This window comes from Microcebus murinus, chromosome 4, assembly GCF_040939455.1.
Source record: "Microcebus murinus isolate Inina chromosome 4, M.murinus_Inina_mat1.0, whole genome shotgun sequence".
Classification (NCBI taxonomy): Eukaryota; Metazoa; Chordata; class Mammalia; order Primates; family Cheirogaleidae; genus Microcebus; species Microcebus murinus.
Genome location: NC_134107.1, coordinates 104,822,688 through 104,841,683, shown reverse-complemented (window position 1 = coordinate 104,841,683; position 18,996 = coordinate 104,822,688). Strand labels below are relative to the sequence as shown.

Sequence of the window (18,996 nt, the reverse complement as noted above, 5' to 3'; positions counted from 1 at the left end):
AAAAGGACAAATACTGCATAAGTCCACTTATACAGGGTATCTAAAATATTCAAATTCACAGAAAGAGAGAATTGTGGTTGACAGGGGCTGGAGGGAGAAGAAAGAAATGGAGAGTTGCTGTTCAAGAGGTATAAAGTTTCACTTATGCAAGATGCATATGTTCTAGAGAGCTGCTAGGTAACACTGTACCTATAGTTAAAATACTGTATTGTACATTTAAAAATTTAAGAGGTAGGCCGGGCGCTGTGGCTCACGCCTGTAATCCTAGCTCTTGGGAGGCCGAGGCGGGCGGATTGCTCAAGGTCAGGAGTTCAAAACCAGCCTGAGCAAGAGCGAGACCCCGTCTCTACTATAAATAGAAAGAAATTAATTGGCCAATTGATATATATATAAAAAATTAGCCGGGCATGGTGGCGCATGCCTGTAGTCCCAGCTACTCGGGAGGCTGAGGCAGAAGGATCGCTCGAGCCCAGGAGTTTGAGGTTGCTGTGAGCTAGGCTGACGCCACGGCACTCACTCTAGCCTGGACAACAAAGGGAGACTCTGTCTCAAAAAAAAAAAAAAAATTTAAGAGGTTAGATCTTGTGTTAAAGTGTTCTTATCACGATAAAAAACGTTTAATGGTTAAATAAATTTTATGTTATGCAATCAGTTCTTCCAGTACAGTTTGTTGGAGTTCAGGTTTTCAGGCTCTTTCTGAGCTACAGGGTTCCTTCCAGGTGTCCCTGTCATTCTGCTGGGACCCAAAGATCCAGGAGGAGCTTACCACTGTGACTAGACTGCGATGGACCCCTCAGAAACGCCCGACTCAACCTTGACCCCAGCCAGAGTCTTTACACATGCTCACTGGAGAAAATTCTCAAGACAATTCAGAGTCTCCTCTTAACTTCTCTGAAACTTTAATAAGGAACCTTAGTCAATTGACTATCAGCGCTGGCACCAATATCCGTTCCCCTACACCAGAGGATTTACCCCAAACCCAACCCCAACTCCAACGACAGGCTAGAAAAGAAAGAATCTCCGAGGTTATGAGAGGTGGCGTTAGCATGCCTTACAGAAGAGGAGCGAGGACGCTGTTATCTGAGCGGACAGACAGGCTGGCAAGACTGCAATATGTTTTAATCAACAGATTTGCTCCGCCTGAAAGACAGCTAGCAGACACTGGACTTAAAAGAAACTCAGAGTGAATCAGAAGTGAACCATTCAAATGTAGGTGTGATTTCTGCATGCATCACAAATGGGATCCTCCAGAAAATGCTAGAATAGGGAATTATGACATCCTGCCCATTTTGCCATGAACCTTATTCTTATGCTTTTCTTTTTTTGCTGGTAATTTTATGAAGCAAGTTGAGAAAGCTACTTTGTTAGGATAAGACTGTATAGCAATAATTTTGATAATCTATGATGAGTTCCGATATCTTTTTCTTGTATCTTTTCCCTATTACCTTGATACTAGTAATTTATAAGGGATTTGTATAGTTTGAATGTATTTGAATAATTTCAGTATACTTTAGCTCTACTTTTTGATTTCACCCAAAGAATCCCCAATAGTTCTGAAGTATTCCCATGTGTTTTAGTAACCTCAAGTCAGCGTGATAAAACTCAACATCAAGAATTTGCAGCAAAGTGACTTGTGGGAGAAGAATGTGAAGGAAACATTGGGTAGTTTGGCTAGAGCTTAATTGATTTTCTGAATTGCAATGAAAGGAAATTTTGTGCTGTATTTTTACTTCATAGTAGCAAATAAATGTGTGCATAAGCAATAAAATTGACATTTGAGTACCTTTAAAAAAATGTTTTTTATGTTATGTATATTTTACCACACAAAAAGATCCATGGATTTTGAGTTGTATAATTTACAGAATTTTTATATATTATGGATGACATCATGTAAAATATCTAGAAGAAAACCCTATAAATCAGTAATAAAATAGATAAGCTAGATTGCTAAAATCTTTACAAAAATACTGGAAAATGGTAGACTACCATTTTTCCAACATAAAATTTCTTGCCTTTATCATCCTAGGAACTACTATATACATGGGGTTATATAGTAGTCACGTCACAGCGCCCGGCATACAGCAATCTAATAAATGTTCGCTAATAATGATAACGATAAGAGCCTCAAACGCACCAATCACCATAGAAAATTTTCAACTTTTGAACAAGTTATAACTAGAGGTTCTTTTAAGTGTCAGTTTGGGATACAGGGATTTCTTTTTTAAAAGATATCCACAGCATGCTGTTTACACTAGAGAAAAATTAGAAACATACATGTCCAATTATAAAGGAATCAGTTAAATTATAGAATAGGTATTCCCATACTTTCACATATTATGTATTTCTGAAGACATGGGCAAGTTACAAAGACATGCATTTTATTTGGGAGTTCTGCTACCAGCAAGCAAATAATTTATCAGACCTCAATTATTTCCAGTGTGTTTTAGGAAAAAAGATCCTTGAAATTTATTTCCAGCATTTTCTAGACAATCCCTAATCTTTCCTAAATAATTAAGCCCAGAGTATTTCACCTAAATTAAAAAATCTCTACCTAGAAAAGCACCAAATAAGCACCAACTCCATCACCATGTGCTTATCAATAAAATAAGCACTTTTCCATTTTTTTCCTACTCATTCTTATAAAATGAGGCCGGACAGCAGTAAAATATTCAAATAACAGTTCCAATACTGCTGTAAATAGCCAACTACTGCCTAGTAATCAACATCCCTATGCAGTAACTCAAACTGTTTATGCAACTCCTTAAGTACCCAAATCCAAATTCAAGGTATGAATGCCTATTCAGAGGGGCAGATGTTGCACATTTAAAATTGCAGGGAGTTAAAAAGCCCCAAATCATGAAGGGTGACTCCATTAAAAACGATGTTGTAAAACATTTAATGGCCTGGAAAGTTATTCAATAAGCTAAATGGAAGAAAAATATTTATAATATTTATAAACACATAAGGGGAAATTACTCTTTGAGAAGTAAATAAAGATGTACAGAAAACAAAACTGGAAAAACAGAATAATTTTTTATCTAAATGGTAAATTGTGGCTTATTTTTTTTGCTCACCTATGTTTTCTAAATTTTTCATGATGACTTGGAGACCATAACGGTTTGCAGTTGATATCCCAAAGCAGACCGAACCTACAGTGTTTCCCCGAAAATAAGACAGGGTCTTATATTTATTTTTCCTCAAGAAGACACCCTAGGGCTTATTTTCAGGGGATGTGTTATTTTTTTTAAGTACAGTACAATCTACATTTATTCAAATATAGTTAAGTCATCTTCTTCTGAAACATCATCATAACTCTCCAAACCCCGAATTCCATGCTGAATTTCTTGGGACTCTATTTCCTTTAGAACCATTGGCCCCAATCTCTCATGTCAAGCAATAGAGCTCTCATGGAGCAGATGAGAGGGGCTGCTGGTCTTCTTTACCACTCCCCAACAAAATGCATGGGTTGTGCAGATGTGCTGCGTAGCCATGCCCATCAGTAGGTCTTATTTTCAGGGTAGGGCTTCTATTGCACAAATGCTCAGAAATCCTGCTAGGGCTTATTTTATGGGTAGGTCTTCTTTTCAGGGAAACATGGTAGAAGAGTAAACCATAAATTGACAAGACTCCACAAAGACTGCACCTCAGCTTCCAATCATCTCAGTCCAGGAAAACAAAATGAGATCCTTGACTGCTAATGTCCTTAAGCTCCAGGCAGAAACAAATGCAAAGCGTTCTCTGGAGCATAACATTATCGTAGATCTCAAATTAATCTATAAATATCTGTATAAATAAAATGTCTGGCACATGATCAAAAATAATTTGACAAACAAGAAGATAAAATAACATGAATAAAAAACAACTGAAACACAATAGGAAAAAATCTACGGGGACCCCAGATAATGGAGCAGATACAGATTTTTAAACTAGTCTTATCATGTTCAAAGGCACAAAAGACAAGATTCAGGATTTCAGGTGTCATCTATTATATCACAGAAAGAATGAAAAGAACCAATTTTAAATCATAAAGCTGAATATTATAATATTGAAATTAATAGCTCCATGGATGGAGTTTACAGATGGAATATAAGCTGAAGAAATTATCAAATAAGGTAAGGAGACATAGAGGATACAGTGACAATGTCTGCTTTTGGAGTACGAGGGAGGGAGGGAAGGAGGGAATTAGGCAGAAGTAATATTTAAATACATACTTAAATATCTACAAAGATAGTGGCTGAGAATTTTCTAAAACCAATGAAAGACATAAAACCACAGATTCAAGGAGCTCTACCAGCAGAATATATTTTTTAAAAATTCACCTAGGTACATAATAGCAAAATTACTAAAAACTAGATTGAATGAGAAAATCTTAAAACTAGTCAGAGAAAATGCACACAATACCTTCAAAGGAGCAACAATTATACTGACAATTATAGCAACAATTATAACTCCAATAAATTACTGATAACATTCAATACTAAATACTGACAATATTCAATATCAGGAATGGAATGAGATCTTTAAAATGATAAAAGAAATTCTATTTCCAATGAACCTATTAATATCTTGCAAGAAAAACAGTAAAACAGATACTTTGTGAAAGAATATGTCACCAGTTGACCTATCCTTAAGAAAATGTTACTATTTGGGTGGTGAGTGCACTGAAAGCCCAGACTTTACTGCTATACTCTATATATACATGCACCCCCAAAATTCAACCTGTACCCCCAAATTTAAAAAGAATTTTTTAAAGAATGTTTAAGATGAAAATTCATCCCAGAAAGGTGGTCAGAGATTCAAAAGGCATGAAGAACAAAGAGAATGAATAAATCTGTAAAACTAAATCAGAGGCTCTCAATCTCACTGCAAATTTGAATTACCTGAGGAGCTTTTAAGAAATACTAATAGGCCAAGCGTGGTGGCTCACGCCTGTAATCCTAGCCCTCTGGGAGGCCGAGGCGGGCGGATTGCTCGAGGTCAGGAGTTCAAAACCAGCCTGAGCAATAGTGAGACCCTGGTCTCTACTATAAATAGAAAGAAATTAATTGGTCAACTAATCTATATAGAAAAAATTAGCCGGGCATGGTGACACATGCCTGTAGTCCCAGCTACTTGGGAGGCTGAGGCAGGAAGATCACTTGAGCCCAGGAGTTTGAGGTTGCTGTGAGCTAGGCTGATGCCACGGCACTCACTCTAGCCTGGGCAACAAAGCGAGACTCTGTCTCAAAAAAAAAAAAAAAAAAAAAGAAATACTAATAGCTAACCCTCCTCTCAAGAGAGATCCTGATGTAATCTGTCTAAACTGGGACCCAGGCATCTGCTTTGGAAAAGTTCCCCAGACGATACTAGTGTGCCTCCAGAGTTGATAATCACTGATCTAAATTCATGTGACTGTATAAAACATGGTTTGTATGTCTTGTGGGGTTTAAAATGAAATTCACATAGAATGACAAAAATGGCATAAAAGTTGAGAAGGGACTTAAAGAGAGTTGAGGTGTTCTAAGGTCCTTGTATTGTTCAGGAAGAACATAAAAGTACCAATCAGTAGATGGCATTGATAAGTGAATGATATTGAAACTTCTAAAATAGCCACTAAATGGGATTATAAAAGACTACGTGAACTTAAAAACAAAATCCTAAGCCCTCCACTGACTGAACCATCCTGGCCAAAGGGACCCCAAAGAAACCTTAAAACTGAGTTCCCAGTCATGATGAGATGGGACACATAAAGCACAACTGCACATGTGCATGTTTCATCTTTTCATAAATATTCATGACTCCTCCTATAACTTGTTAAATATGTATATTTAGCTACCCTGCTCAGTATAAAATCCTGTTCCCTTTGTCCCTTGAAGCATCTGCCCCTGGCTGGTGGCTGGGAACCTTGTTTCCCAGCCTGCTGCAAAGGCCACCACAGGCTAAAACTTTATGAGAAATAAAGCTCTCTTTTTCCCAAATTATAAGCCTCGTATTTTGTTAAGTTAATTATACAAATATGTCCCAAGGTAATAAGAAAGCAAAGTAGAATAATAACCAATTCCAAAGAAGGAGAAAATGAAACTTGTTATAACAAAAAGCACCAAATAAGAAGGTAGATGAAAGCTCAAGTATATGTATTAGCCACATTAAACATAAATGGACTAAGTATTCTAATTAAAAGACAAAGACTGTCTAGTAAGTTAAAAAAAAAAAAAACATCTAAAATATAAGAATGGGCTGGGCGTGGTGGCTCACCCCTGTAATCCTAGCACTCTGGGAGGCCGAGGCGGTGGATTGCTCAAGGTCAGGAGTTTGAAACCAGCCTTAGCAAGAGCGAGACCCCTTCTCTACTATAAATAGAAAGAAGTTGGCCAATAAATATATATATATATATAAATTAGCCGAGCATGGTGGTGCATCCCTGTAGTCCCAGCTACTCAGGAGGCTGAGGCAGGATTGTTTGAGCCCAGGAGTTTGAGGTTGCTCTGAGCTAGGCTGATGCCACGGCACTCACTCTAGCCTGGGCAACAAAGTGAGAGTCTGTCTCAAAATATAAAATAACATAAAACAAAACAAAACAAAAGAATGGAAATATTAGACAAAGTATTGACAAAGGCAGAAACATTACTGGAGAGAAAGAAGCAAACTATAACTGAGAGGCTCACCTCTTCAGAAAAAGGTAACAAATCTAAATTTGTAAACACCTGACAACTGAGTCTCAAAATAAAACAAAAACTGTCAAAACGCCAAAGAGAAAAAAACTTACCTAAAATCACAGTGACAGATTTTATTTATTTATTTGTTTGTTTGTTTATTTATTATTTCAGCATATTATGGGGGTACAAATGTTAAAGTTATGTATATTGCCCATGCCCCCCTCCCCCTCGAGTCAGAGCTTCAAGCACGACCATCCCCCAAATGTTACACATCTCACTATGTTTGTATATACCCATCCCCTCCTTCCCCCTCCCACCTGCCCACACCTGATAAATGTTATTCCTATATGTCCACTTAGGTGTTGATCTGTTAATACCAATTTGCTGGTGAGTACATGTGGTGTTTGTTTTTCCATTCTTGAGATACTTCACTTAGTAGATTGGGTTCCAGCTCTATCCAGGCAAATACAAGAGGTGCTATATCACCATTTTTTCTTAAAGCTGAATAAGTACTCCATAGTATACATATACTACATTTTATTAATCCACTCATGTATTGATGGGCACTTGGGTTGTTTCCACAACTTTGCAATTGTGAATTGTGCTGCTATAAACATTTGAGCGCAGGTGTCTTTTTCATAAAGTGACTTTTGATCTTTTGGGTAGATGCCCAGTAGTGGAATTGCTGGATCAAATGGTAGATCTACTTGTATCACTTTAAGGTATATCTCCATATTGCTTTCCACAGTGGGAGATTTTAAACATAACTTTCTCAGTAACAGAAAAAGGAGATTTAAAAACTATTAAAGATAAAGAGCTGAACAACATGATCAGAATATATATAATATATAGAAAACACCAGAAGCAACAATTGCGGAATACACATTCCCTTCATGCACACAATGAAAATTTTACCCTAAACTGGGCCATAAAGCATGTCTCAAATAAGTTTCAAAAGGCTGAAATCCTACAGAATAATTCTCTAACCACAATGCAATTAAGCTTGAAATAAATAACAAAAAGACAACCAGAAAATCTTCACATGTCCATTCCTGATATTGAATACTGTCAATAGTTAGTATTGAATATTATCAATAATCTACTGGAAAATTAAGAAATACACTTCTAAGTAATCTATGGGTCAAAAAAATCCCAATGAGGCCAGGCGCGGTAGCTCACGCCTGTAATCCTAGCTCTCTGGGAGGCCCAGGCGGGCGGATTGCTCGAGGTCAGGAGTTCAAAACCAGCCTGAGCAAGAGCAAGACCCCATCTCTACTATAAATAGAAAGAAATTAATTGGCCAACTAATATACATAGAAAAAATTAGCCGGGCATGGTGGCGCATGCCTGTAGTCCCAGCTACTTGGGAGGCTGAGGCAGAAGGATTGTTTGAGCCCAGGAGTTTGAGGTTGCTGTGAGCTAGGCTGACGCCACGGCACTCACTCTAGCCAAGGCAACAAAGCGAGACTCTGTCTAAAAAAAAAAAAAAAAAAAAAAAAAAAAAAAAAAAATCCCAATGAAAAAACAATTTTTTACTGAATGATAATGAAAATACATACATATCAAAACTTATCAACTCACACTAAAGGTCTGTTTAGAGAAAAATTTATAGCTTTACATGAATATATTAGAAAAGAAGAGGCCGGGAGCCATGGCTCATGCCTGTAATCCTAGCACTCTGTGAGGCCGAGGTGGGAGGATTGCTTGAGATCAGGCATTGGAGACCAGCCTGAGCAAGAGCTGAGCAAGAGCAAGACTCAATCTCTACTAAAAATAGAAAAAATTAACAAGGTGTGGTGGCATGCATCTGTAGTCCTAGCTAATCAGGAGGCTGAGGCAGGATTGCTTGAGCCCAGGAGTTCCAGGTTGCAGTGAGCTATGATCATGCCACTCCACTCTAGCCAGGATGACAGAGCGAGACTCTGTCTCAAAACAAATAAAATAAAATAAGAAAAAGAAAGGCTAAAAAAAACTGTTAGGAGCTGGCACGGTGGCTCACGCCTGTAATCCTAGCTCAGCTCTCTGGGAGGCTGAGGCGGGCGGATCGTTTGAGCTCAGAAGTTCGAAACCAACCTGAGCAAGAGCGAGACCCCCACCTCTACTATAAATAGAAAGAAATTAATTGGCCAACTAATATACATAAAAAAAAAATTAGCCAGGCATGGTGGCGCATGCCTGTAGTCCCAGCTACTCGGGAGGCTGAGGCAGGAGGATTGCTTGAGCCCAGGAGTTTGATGTTGCTGTGAGCTAGGCTGACGCCACAACACTCACTCTAGCCTGGGCAACAAAGTGAGACTCTGTCTCAAAAAAAAAAAAAAAAAAAAAACTGTTAGGTAGGCAACCATCTCAAATGGTTCAAGAAAGACCAAATTACACTCCATGGAATTAAATTAGAAAGAAGGCAATAATAATGTGCAGAAAATATTAATACAGTTGAAAATAAACATACAACAGAGAGGGTCAACAAAGTTCAAAGTTGATTATTTGAAAAAACACCTAGCAAGACTGAATAAAAAAGAACAAAAGATGGGGGGGGCATGACTGCAGATTCAACTGATATTACAAAGACTAAAAGAATATATTATTAACAACTTTAATCAACCAAACAATATCAAATTTAAAAACTCAAATAAAATAAACTACCAGAGAAACTTAATCTACCAAAACTGGCAAAAAGATCTGAATAATCCCTCAATTAGTAATTAATTGAATCCATAATTAGAAACCTTACTAAAGAAAATTTCAAATGGATTCACTAGTAAATTTTTCCCTAAACCTTTAAGAAGAAGATAATGCCAATCTTAAAATATTCCACAAAATAGAAAAAAGGCAATGTTCCCTCCCCCAAAACTTTTACAAGGCCAGCAAGTTTGAAATCAAAACCTAACAAGTACATTATAAAAATGGAAAAACTATAGATCAAACCTACTTTTGAGCACAGAGGCAAAACTCCTAAACAAAATTTTATCAAACCAAATTCAGAAAATAAACAAACCAACCAAACAACTTTGGTTCATTTCAGGAATACAAAGTTTCTTATATAGCATATTATGAAAATTAAAGAAAAAACCATACGATCACCTTAGTTCGGGGGAAAAACGGTGTCTGAAAAAAAATGCAACATTCATTCATGACAAGAATCCTTGGCAAACATAGAACAGAAAATCTCTTCTTTATCTGACAGAAGGTCTGATACTTGCCAAAAAAAATAGAAGTATCATATAAATGGCAAATAGTTTCTCTCTGAGAGGAGATATACAAAAATACCAGCTATTTCCACTTCTATTTAACATTTTATCAGAGTTCTAGCCAGTGCAGTAAAGCAAGAAAAAGAAATAAAAGCTACAAAGATTGAAAGGAAAAAATAAAGCTGTCACAATTCACAAAATATATTCAGAAAAATTCAAAGTTACAGATAAAGTATTAGCATTAGTATACAGACTTAGCAAGGTTACTGGGTACAAGATCAATGTGAAAATATCAACTGTATTTCTACAACTACACAAACCATTTACAATAGCATAAAAAAGATCAAATACCTCTAAATAAACATAACAAAAGATATATTTAACACACAATCTCTATGCAGAAAGCTATAAAACACTGAAGGTAATTAAACAAGACCTAAATAAAGGTATATACCATGTTCCTGGATTGGAAAACTCAACATTAGAAAAACATCAATTTTTCCCAATTGAACTACAGACTCAATGCAATCTCAATCAAAATTTCAACATGAGGCCGGGCGCTGTGGCTCACGCCTGTAATCCTAGCTCTTGGGAGGCCGAGGCGGGCGGATTGCTCAAGGTCAGGAGTTCAAAACCAGCCTGAGCAAGAGCGAGACCCCGTCTCTACTATAAAATAGAAAGAAATTAATTGGCCAACTGATATATATATATAAAAAATTAGCCGGGCATGGTGGCACATGCCTGTAGTCCCAGCTACTCGGGAGGCTGAGGCAGAAGGATTGCTTGAGCCCAGGAGTTTGAGGTTGCTGTGAGCTAGGCTGACGCCACGGCACTCACTCTAGCCTGGACAACAAAGCGAGACTCTGTCTCAAAAAAAAAAAAAAAAAAAAAAAAAAAAAAAATTTCAACATGTATTTGTTTTTGGTAAAATGTGGCAAATTTACATGGAAAGAAAAGGGTTAAGAAATAGCCAAGACACTACTGAAGACAAATAAGGTAGAAGGTCTTGATCTAGTAGTTATAAAACCTTATTATACAGTAATTATAACAATGTGGACTTAGTACAAGGATAGACAGAGATCAATGGAATAAAAGAGAGAACCCAGAAACAGATTCACACATATAAAGATACTTACCTATTAATATAACAAAAGTGGCAGAGTAGAGCAGGAGGACAACCTTGACAATAGATGGTGCAGGTTAGATACCCATATGGAAAAAAAAAGGAAGGAAAAGAGACCCCTACTTCACACCTACACAAAAATCCAGGTAAATTATAGCTCCAAATGTAAAAGGCAAAACAAAAGTTCCTAACAGACAAACTATCTCCCTTGTAGTTCATACATGATTCATGTTAAATTTTTCATATTCTTCAATATTTCAGGCGTTCTGTTCTGGATGGCACTATCCCCTCAAAATGAGATGCCACAGTATAACCAACTATGAGAGACTGCTCTGCTGTCTCAACTTTGCCAGGTAACTTTTAACCCACAGGTAATTCTTTTTTTTTTTTTTTTTTTTGAGACAGAGTCTTACTCTGTTGTCCAGACTAGAGTGCCACAGCAACCTCAAATTCCTGGGCTCAAGCAATCCTTCTGCCTCACCCTCCCGAGTAGCTGAGACTACAGGTATGCGCCACCATGCCCGGCTAATTTTCTCTATATATTAGTTGGCCAATTAATTTCTTTCTATTTATAGGGTCTCGCTCTTGCTCAAGCTGGTCTGGAACTCCTGACCGTGAGTGATCGGCCTGCCTCAGCCTCCCAGAGTGCTAGGATTACAGGCGTGAGCCACCACGACCAGCCAACCCACAGGTAATTCAAGTAAGAAGAAATTACTTCTTGGCCAGGCGCGGTGGCTCATGCCTATAATCCTAGCACTCACTCTGGGAGGCTGAGGTGGGCGGATTGCTCAGGGTCAGGAGTTCGAAACCAGCCTGAGCAAGAGCGAGACCCTGTCTCTACTATAAATAGAAATTAATTGGCCAACTAATATATATAGAAAAAATTAGATGGCGCGTGCCTGTAGTCCCAGCTACTCAGGAGGCTGAGGCAGAAGGATTGCTTGAGCCCAGGAGTTTGAGATTGCTGTGAGCTAGGCTGACGCCAAGGCACTCACTCTAGCCTGGCCAACAGAGTGAGACTCTGTCTCAAAAAAAAAAGAAAGAAATTACTTCTTTCTCTTCTAGCCATCCCACCTACATAACTTCCCAAATGGGGAATGCCTTTGTAGCAGACACTGGATTGTAATCACTAACATCCACAAGTTTTTCAAGTGTGCCCTGCTTAATTCTAGGCTGTACCTGCCTCCTCTTGTCCACACGCTGCAGAAGGCAGGTCCTGAGAAGTCTAAGCCCATTGAAACGGCACCATTCCCTCCCCACCGCCCCCCAGGCTTGTTTAGGCTAGAAGCATCTGACATAATTTTGTCCAGTGACACTTTAGAGGTCTTTGATAAAGGTTTCTTCATTCTTAAAAGACGATACGCAAGAAGATACCCTCTCTCCATCCTCTGGACATTATCCAATCAGAGCATGTCCTCTGGAACTACAGTAGCCATTCTGCAACAACTAGGGAAGTCAGCCTTAGAAGTGTGGTGAGCAGCTCAATTAACCAACCTTACAGGTGCCCCACTTTAAATACTGAGTAATTTTTTTTCTGGACCACACCCATATCCCAGTGGTACTGGCCACTGGCCAGTGATGTAAAATCTGGTGCTGGTGGTCCTTTCTCTTCCAAATAATCCCATACCCTGATCTTAATAGTACTCCCCAGAGATAGTCATAATTTCTTTTCTTAGAATTTTCTGTTAGAATACAAAGATGACACGAGATCACTACTAAAAAAGAGAACTTGCATGTAATATAAAGAGGCATAAACATTTTGTAAAAAATCAATGAAAAAATATAAAAAGCCAAAGTCTCCTGTAATTATATACTTCAAAGAGTCACTGGTTCATTATATATTGCAACTTATATGAAATTAGTTCCTTTTAAGGAAAATATTCACATCAGGTTTTTGGTAGTGGGAAAGATAGGTAGACATGAGTACAAATAAATCTGCAACCAGAAGGGAAACATTATGAAGCACCCTAACAGAGAGGAAGAGCAGTAAACTTACAATGGGATGGACCGATACATATTCTGGCCAAGCAGTGTGATGTTCAACCTTTGGCCTCTACTGGCTCCCTTTTTAGATGGGGATAAGACTGGTAGGGACTTATGTAGATAATGCACCCAAACGAGTTTGTTTTGTTTTTCTCTCCTTATCCATTAAAATCACCTGGGGAGCTTTTGAAACTGAGCATCCCAGATGTACTCAATGAGAATCTCTGTGGGGTGGGGTCTAGAAATCACAGGCAAGTGCATTTTGCAGAGTAAATAGCACTATCCACATTTGTTTTTACTACTGCACTGCTTAGCACCTAACACAGAACCATGTGGATTAATAAATGCTAGTAGGATGAATAACCAAAAGTCAACTAGTTTTTCAATCTTCATCTTTTAGAAATAGATTATAGTTATATTTAAAAAGACTTCATTAGGCCCGGCGTGGTGGCTCACGCCTGTGATCCTAGCTCTCTGGGAGGCCAAGGCGGGCGGATTGCTCAAGGTCAGGAGTTTGAAACCAGCCTGAGCAAGAGTGAGACCCCCATCTCTACTATAAATAGAAAGAAATTAATTGGCCAACTAATCTATATAGAAAAAATTAGCCGGGCATGGTGTCGCATGCCTGTAGTCCCAGCTACTCGGGAGGCTGAGGCAGTAGGATTGCTTGAGCCCAGGAGTTTGAGGTTGCTGTGAGCTAGGCTGATGCCATGGCACTCACTCTAGCCTAGGCAACAAAGCAAGACTCTGTCTCAAAAAAAATAAAATAAAAAGACTTCATTAAAAAAAAGTTTCATGATGTTTATATAAGAAAAATTCCCCTAGCAAAAGTAATTATTTGTAATTGACACAAAGGATTGGAACCCATTTCTATCTGAATGTGCCTACGCGGTCCACTTTCTATCTTAAGCCATAAATCAAGGTACAATATACTAAATTTAATTAAGCTTCAAGGTAATCTAGTTTATCTCACTAAAAAACAACCCATGAAAATTGAATTATGGCAATTTAGAATTCTCTCTCACTGGCCCCTCCATAGCAAATACAATTACTGTAAAAGATTTACCTCTACTTTTTGTCACACACAAAACATTATTTTCTTTCAGTTGGTTGTTTTAAGACAATTCAAATAATGATTATTAGGTATTAGCTTCAATATGTGATATTTGCCATTTTAATAAAATGTTTGTACATGATATATCTAGAAGTATATACAACCACAACGTTTTACAGTGAGGTTTCCCTGGATGATATGATTTCAGGTTTTCATTTCTTATTACCTGTAATTTTAAATTTTTTACAACAAATGTGTACTACCTATATAAATTTTCTTCTGTTATTTAAAAAGAAAATCCAGGCCGGGCACGGTGGCTCACACCTGTAATCCTAGCACTCTGGGAGGCTGAGGCAGGTGGATTCCTCGAGGTCAGGAGTTCGAAACCAGCCTGAGCAAGAGCTAGACGAGACCCCCGCCCCCCTCTCTACTATAAATAGAAAGAAATTAACTGGCCAATTAACATATATAGAAAAAATCAGCCGGGCATGGTGGTTCATGCCTGTAGTCCCAGGTACTTGGGAGGCTGAGGCAGAGGGATTGCTTGAGCCCAGGAGTTTGAGGTTGCTGTGAACTAGGCTGACGCCACGGCACTCACTAGCCTGGGCAACAAGGTGAGACTCTGTCTCAAAAAAATAAAAGAAAAGAAAAAAAAGAAAATCCAAAAGCCTGAGAACTTGGTATGGGTGAATAATACAATCTAAGAATCTTGAAAGGTTATGTTTGATTTTCCAAAGACAAAACAATAAGTTAAAAATCTGATTTTTGTATTTGGAAAATATAACCTTTCACACATTACTGTCAAGAATTCAAAAGCTCTTTAGCTTTAAAAATAACTTGGTTTCCAAATGCTATAAAGAACACAATTATTGGGTCAACTGAAAACTGGAATATAAACAGTAGATTTGAACCAAGTATAGTATCAATGTTAAATTTCCTTAGGTTGATAACCACACTAAGGTTATGTAAGACAATGTCCTTGGCTCTTAGAAAATACAGACTTAAATTCTCAGGGATAAAGGAGATGATGTATGCAACTTATTCTCAGATAGTTCAGCAAAAAAACACAATAATGATAATAGAATGAATGATAAAGCAAATGCTGAGTAGGGGAAACGTTAACCATTGGTGAATCAGGTAAAGAGTATGAGAGTTGTTTGTACAATTTTTGCATTTTTATAAGCTTGAAGTTATTTCTAAGTAAAACAATTTTAATTGAAAAAAGTAACAAAAAAGAAAATCAACATATCCAAAAGTATGCTAATACTTAAGATCATGCTGGACCAACTTCAAGCAAGACTTTATTGAGATAAACATAGGAACATATCGAAAATTTATGCCAATAAAAAAACAAGGACCAACTTTAAGCAAGACTTTAAATCAGCACTGCCCAACAGAAATAGAATGTGAGCCACAAATGTAGTATTGTTTTCTAGTAGTCACATTAGTGTTGTAGAAACAGGCAAAATGAATTTTAATGTATTTTATTTAGCCCAATGTCTGAAGTATTATTGAACTGATGTTCAATGTAATCAATACAAAAATCAAGATTTAAAATTTTTTTCATACTAATTCTTCAAAATCTGGTGTGTATTTTACTTATGGCACATCTCAATTCAGAAGATAAATTTTCATAGAAAATATTTTATCTACATTTAGATTTTATAAATGTACAGTTAAAAAAGTAGATAATCACAACCAAGTTGTTTCGAATAGTTAAAAATTTTCCAATCGCTGATTCAGTTTTTAAATGGCTATGGGACAACCCAGCTTTAGCTAATAACACAACAAATTCTTTCTACAAAAGATAAAATTTAGTTTATCACATTTATCAAAAGATTTTAAAACATACTCATGATAAAATAATGACTGATATTCCCCTATCAGAAGCATTACCAAGGTATCATCCCAAGGTACAATGAGACAATCCCATACCACCTCTTAGAAGTACCAACAGAAAGCTTTCTCTCCTCTGCCTCAGTCATCATCCTTTGAGTTTCCTGAAAACTGGCAATCAAATGACCCTCTTACATTCAAATGTAACAGAATGAACTCAAGTTCTGGTTGTCAGAAGCCTAAATATCCACTGTATAGTGTGCAGGGTTTCAGCACAAATACGGTCTTATGATTCCCAAATGGGAGCACCCACACAACAGAACTTGTCTCAGAATTTAAGAGAGGAAGTGACCCTGAGCACGGGGTGGGGATGGGGTTCTTTTTAAACAGGTGTAAGAGATTAATTCAGTCAACACCAAGCAACATTAAGTATTTGCCAATCAATAATTCTGTGCCAAGCAACTTGATCAGGGATTTGGCCAGAATCCCTCTGGCTAATCTTAATAACAGCCTTCCCAAAGACATCTTGATTTAGTCCTTTACCTGACAGCAAATAAACAAAATCAAATTATATAGATATGAATACTGCCAGCTTGACAAAAGGAAAGGCCACTTGAAAGATAATCTTGGAAGTGTGAGCAAAAATATTAATTCAATTCCCAAGAACAGAAGTCACCATAAAACCAATTTTTTCCAATGTTTAATTCCTACTGTTTAGCTAATCTTTTCAACTGAACAAGGTTATGGCAATCAAAATCAATCCACAAGTCCTGACATTTTTTCCCTCTGCACAAGTGTTACTATATTCTTTAAAACTGACTAATCCTTTATTGTGAATTCACTAGTGCCTGAAATTACTCATACCACTGGGAAGTGAGATGAAAATATGAACAATGGTTTCTGACACTTGATCCCCTAGTGATGTCCCATCTTCCATACAAAATCCTTTCTTCTTTCCACCCCACTCACCTAGCCGTTTTCACGTGCCATCATACTGGGGATCACAAATGTAAGCCAAACTATTGTGTGGAGCATAAATAATCTTAACATAAAATCTTTTAGTGTGTAGATAAATATTAACTATTTTTGTTTAAAGCCTAACTCCATTTTCCCACTCACAGAGTCATAAGGCTTTAAGCAGGATGAACACCAAGGTTTTAAGCCGTTCCATCAGAAGTTGTTTTCTTACTAGAAATAGAAATAAACATTCTATAGAAGTGAACACACTCTAACTTAAGGTTTTTATTAGCAAAGTTCTCAGTTAACGCCTATTTAATCAAATCCAGTCTTCAGGTCTCTCTGAAATTAGCTAAGCACACAGAAACCAATCGTGATTTGAAAAATAGCGAAGAGGGATAAGAAATAAACCACACAAGAAACACACGTCCCAGTCCAACAGTTCAGGCACTATTTTGAGGAGCCAAGTAAAAATAAAGTTCCACGTCTTTCTCAGCGACAGCAGGGTTCCTCCAAGGTGGCACGACTGCAGAATCCACACCGACCCCGGCCACCCAGCCGCTTCCGCGGCCGAACTCCCGCCAACTGCCCGGCCAGCCGGGCCACCTGACCACCTCGCAGCACAAAAATGTCTACAAGGTTACCTCCAGGCAGAACTACTGAAATTCTGACACCAAAAAAGTACAATTTACCAAAAAAAAAAAAAAAGAGTTATTACTAGGTATTCATGGGTTCCTTCGCTACTCGCTGAAACCTCCCACAAAAAGGGCAACACAAACACCAGACAGGGGTTTCCCCTATTTTATTAGACTCAGGCAAAGAGCTATATTTAAAAATTCCCGTCCAAGGCCCGATGCCAGAGCGGCGGCCCCGGCCCCCGGGCGGCAGAGGGAGCAGACACCCCGCAGCCGGCGCGGGAGCGCTCTCACCGGGCTCGCCAGCGTCGCCGCCACTCGCCAAGGGCCGGAGCCGCGAAGCCGCATCCCCACAGCCAAGTCCACCTGGCCAACAAAGGCGGCGCCTGCCGCTCGCAGGTGGGAAGCCCGGGAGCAGAGGCCCTGCCGCCGCAGGAGAGTGCGGGGTCCGCGCGGGGCCGCCCCCGAAGGGAACGGAGCTGCGGACCCAGGCGGGGCCGCGAGGCGCACGGCAGAGGCTCGCGTTGTCCCGGGGGAGACAGCGGGCGCCCGGGCGGCGCGGGGTCCCCGGAGGATGTGGCGGCGCCGCGGGCGGGATGGGAGCTGGGGCGGCGGGGCGGCCCGCAGCCCCCGCGCCCCGCAGCCCCGACGCCTTTCATTTGGCCTCTGCGGCGGCGGAGGCAGCCCGAGCTCCAGCGCTAAGCACTGCGCCAAGCGGGGGCGGGCGGGGGAGGGCGCGCCAGACCCGCCGCAGCGCCGGACCCCCCCCTGCGTTGCGCCCCCCAGCCCGCCCCGCCGCGGACCCCGCTGCCCGCCCTCAGGCCGCGCTCCCTCCGCCGGCGAAGCAGACGGCGCTCCGGCGCTCGCCCGGTCCCCACCTCGACATAGCCGGCCAGCGCCGCGACGGGCGCCGTGAGCCCGACCAGCAGCAGAACGAGGAGCCGGCCCGCGGCCGCGGTCCCGGTGGCCGCCATCCCTTCCCGGGTCGCTCTAGCGCACGGTTCTCGAGCTCACACACAGAATTATCGCTTTTCCCACCGCGACCCAGAAGCATCTGAAGCCCGTTCGCCGCCGCCCCGGGGGTTTTACACCAACCGGAACTGACTTCACAAAACCACGCCCTCCTTCTGCGGCGTCCAGTACCTGTCCGCAGAACTTCCCCAAGACACCGCCTCCTGTTCAGCCCAGGCCCAATCAGGGGATGGAAAAGCCCACTCCTCCCGCCCAGCCCAGCCGCGCGCCCCCGCCCGCCCCGCCCCCGGCCGCGGGCGGCCCCGCCCCCACTCTGGACCCCGGAGCCGCGAGGCGCTGGGGTGTGCGTGGGGCGTGTGGGGCGCGTGCGGAGGAAGGCGGCTCGGCAGCGGCGGGGGCCTGCTCCGGCCCCGGCCCGGCCTGGTCGAGTCCGCGCTGCGCTCTCCGTCACCCTGCAGCCTCCTAACAAGGCCACGCCCCGCTCCCCCGCCCCTGCGGGGTATTTTTCAGATTCCTTTGGGTACCGCCCTCTTTTTGGTTCTGGAAATGGTTTTATTAAAAACAGGATGAACTGTGAAGAGTCCCTGGACGGTCGGCCAAGAGCCGTCCCCAG

General features: G+C 40.4%; 1 protein-coding gene across 4 annotated transcripts in view; it reads right to left on the bottom strand.

Annotated features, from left to right (window-relative positions):
• Positions 1-18,527, bottom strand: part of APLP2 (amyloid beta precursor like protein 2) — a 75,198-nt gene extending 56,671 nt beyond the window's left edge. For 3 of the 4 annotated variants that reach the window (XM_012783330.2, XM_012783331.2, XM_012783333.2), the window contains exon 1: positions 18,290-18,526. In XM_012783330.2, the coding sequence (XP_012638784.2) occupies positions 18,290-18,385 (96 nt within the window). In that variant the 5' untranslated portion in view covers positions 18,386-18,526. Of the gene's footprint in view, positions 1-18,289 lie in introns of all 4 variants that reach the window. The other variant, XM_012783332.3, reaches the window with a different exon arrangement.
• Between the last annotated feature and the right edge of the window lie 469 nt (positions 18,528-18,996).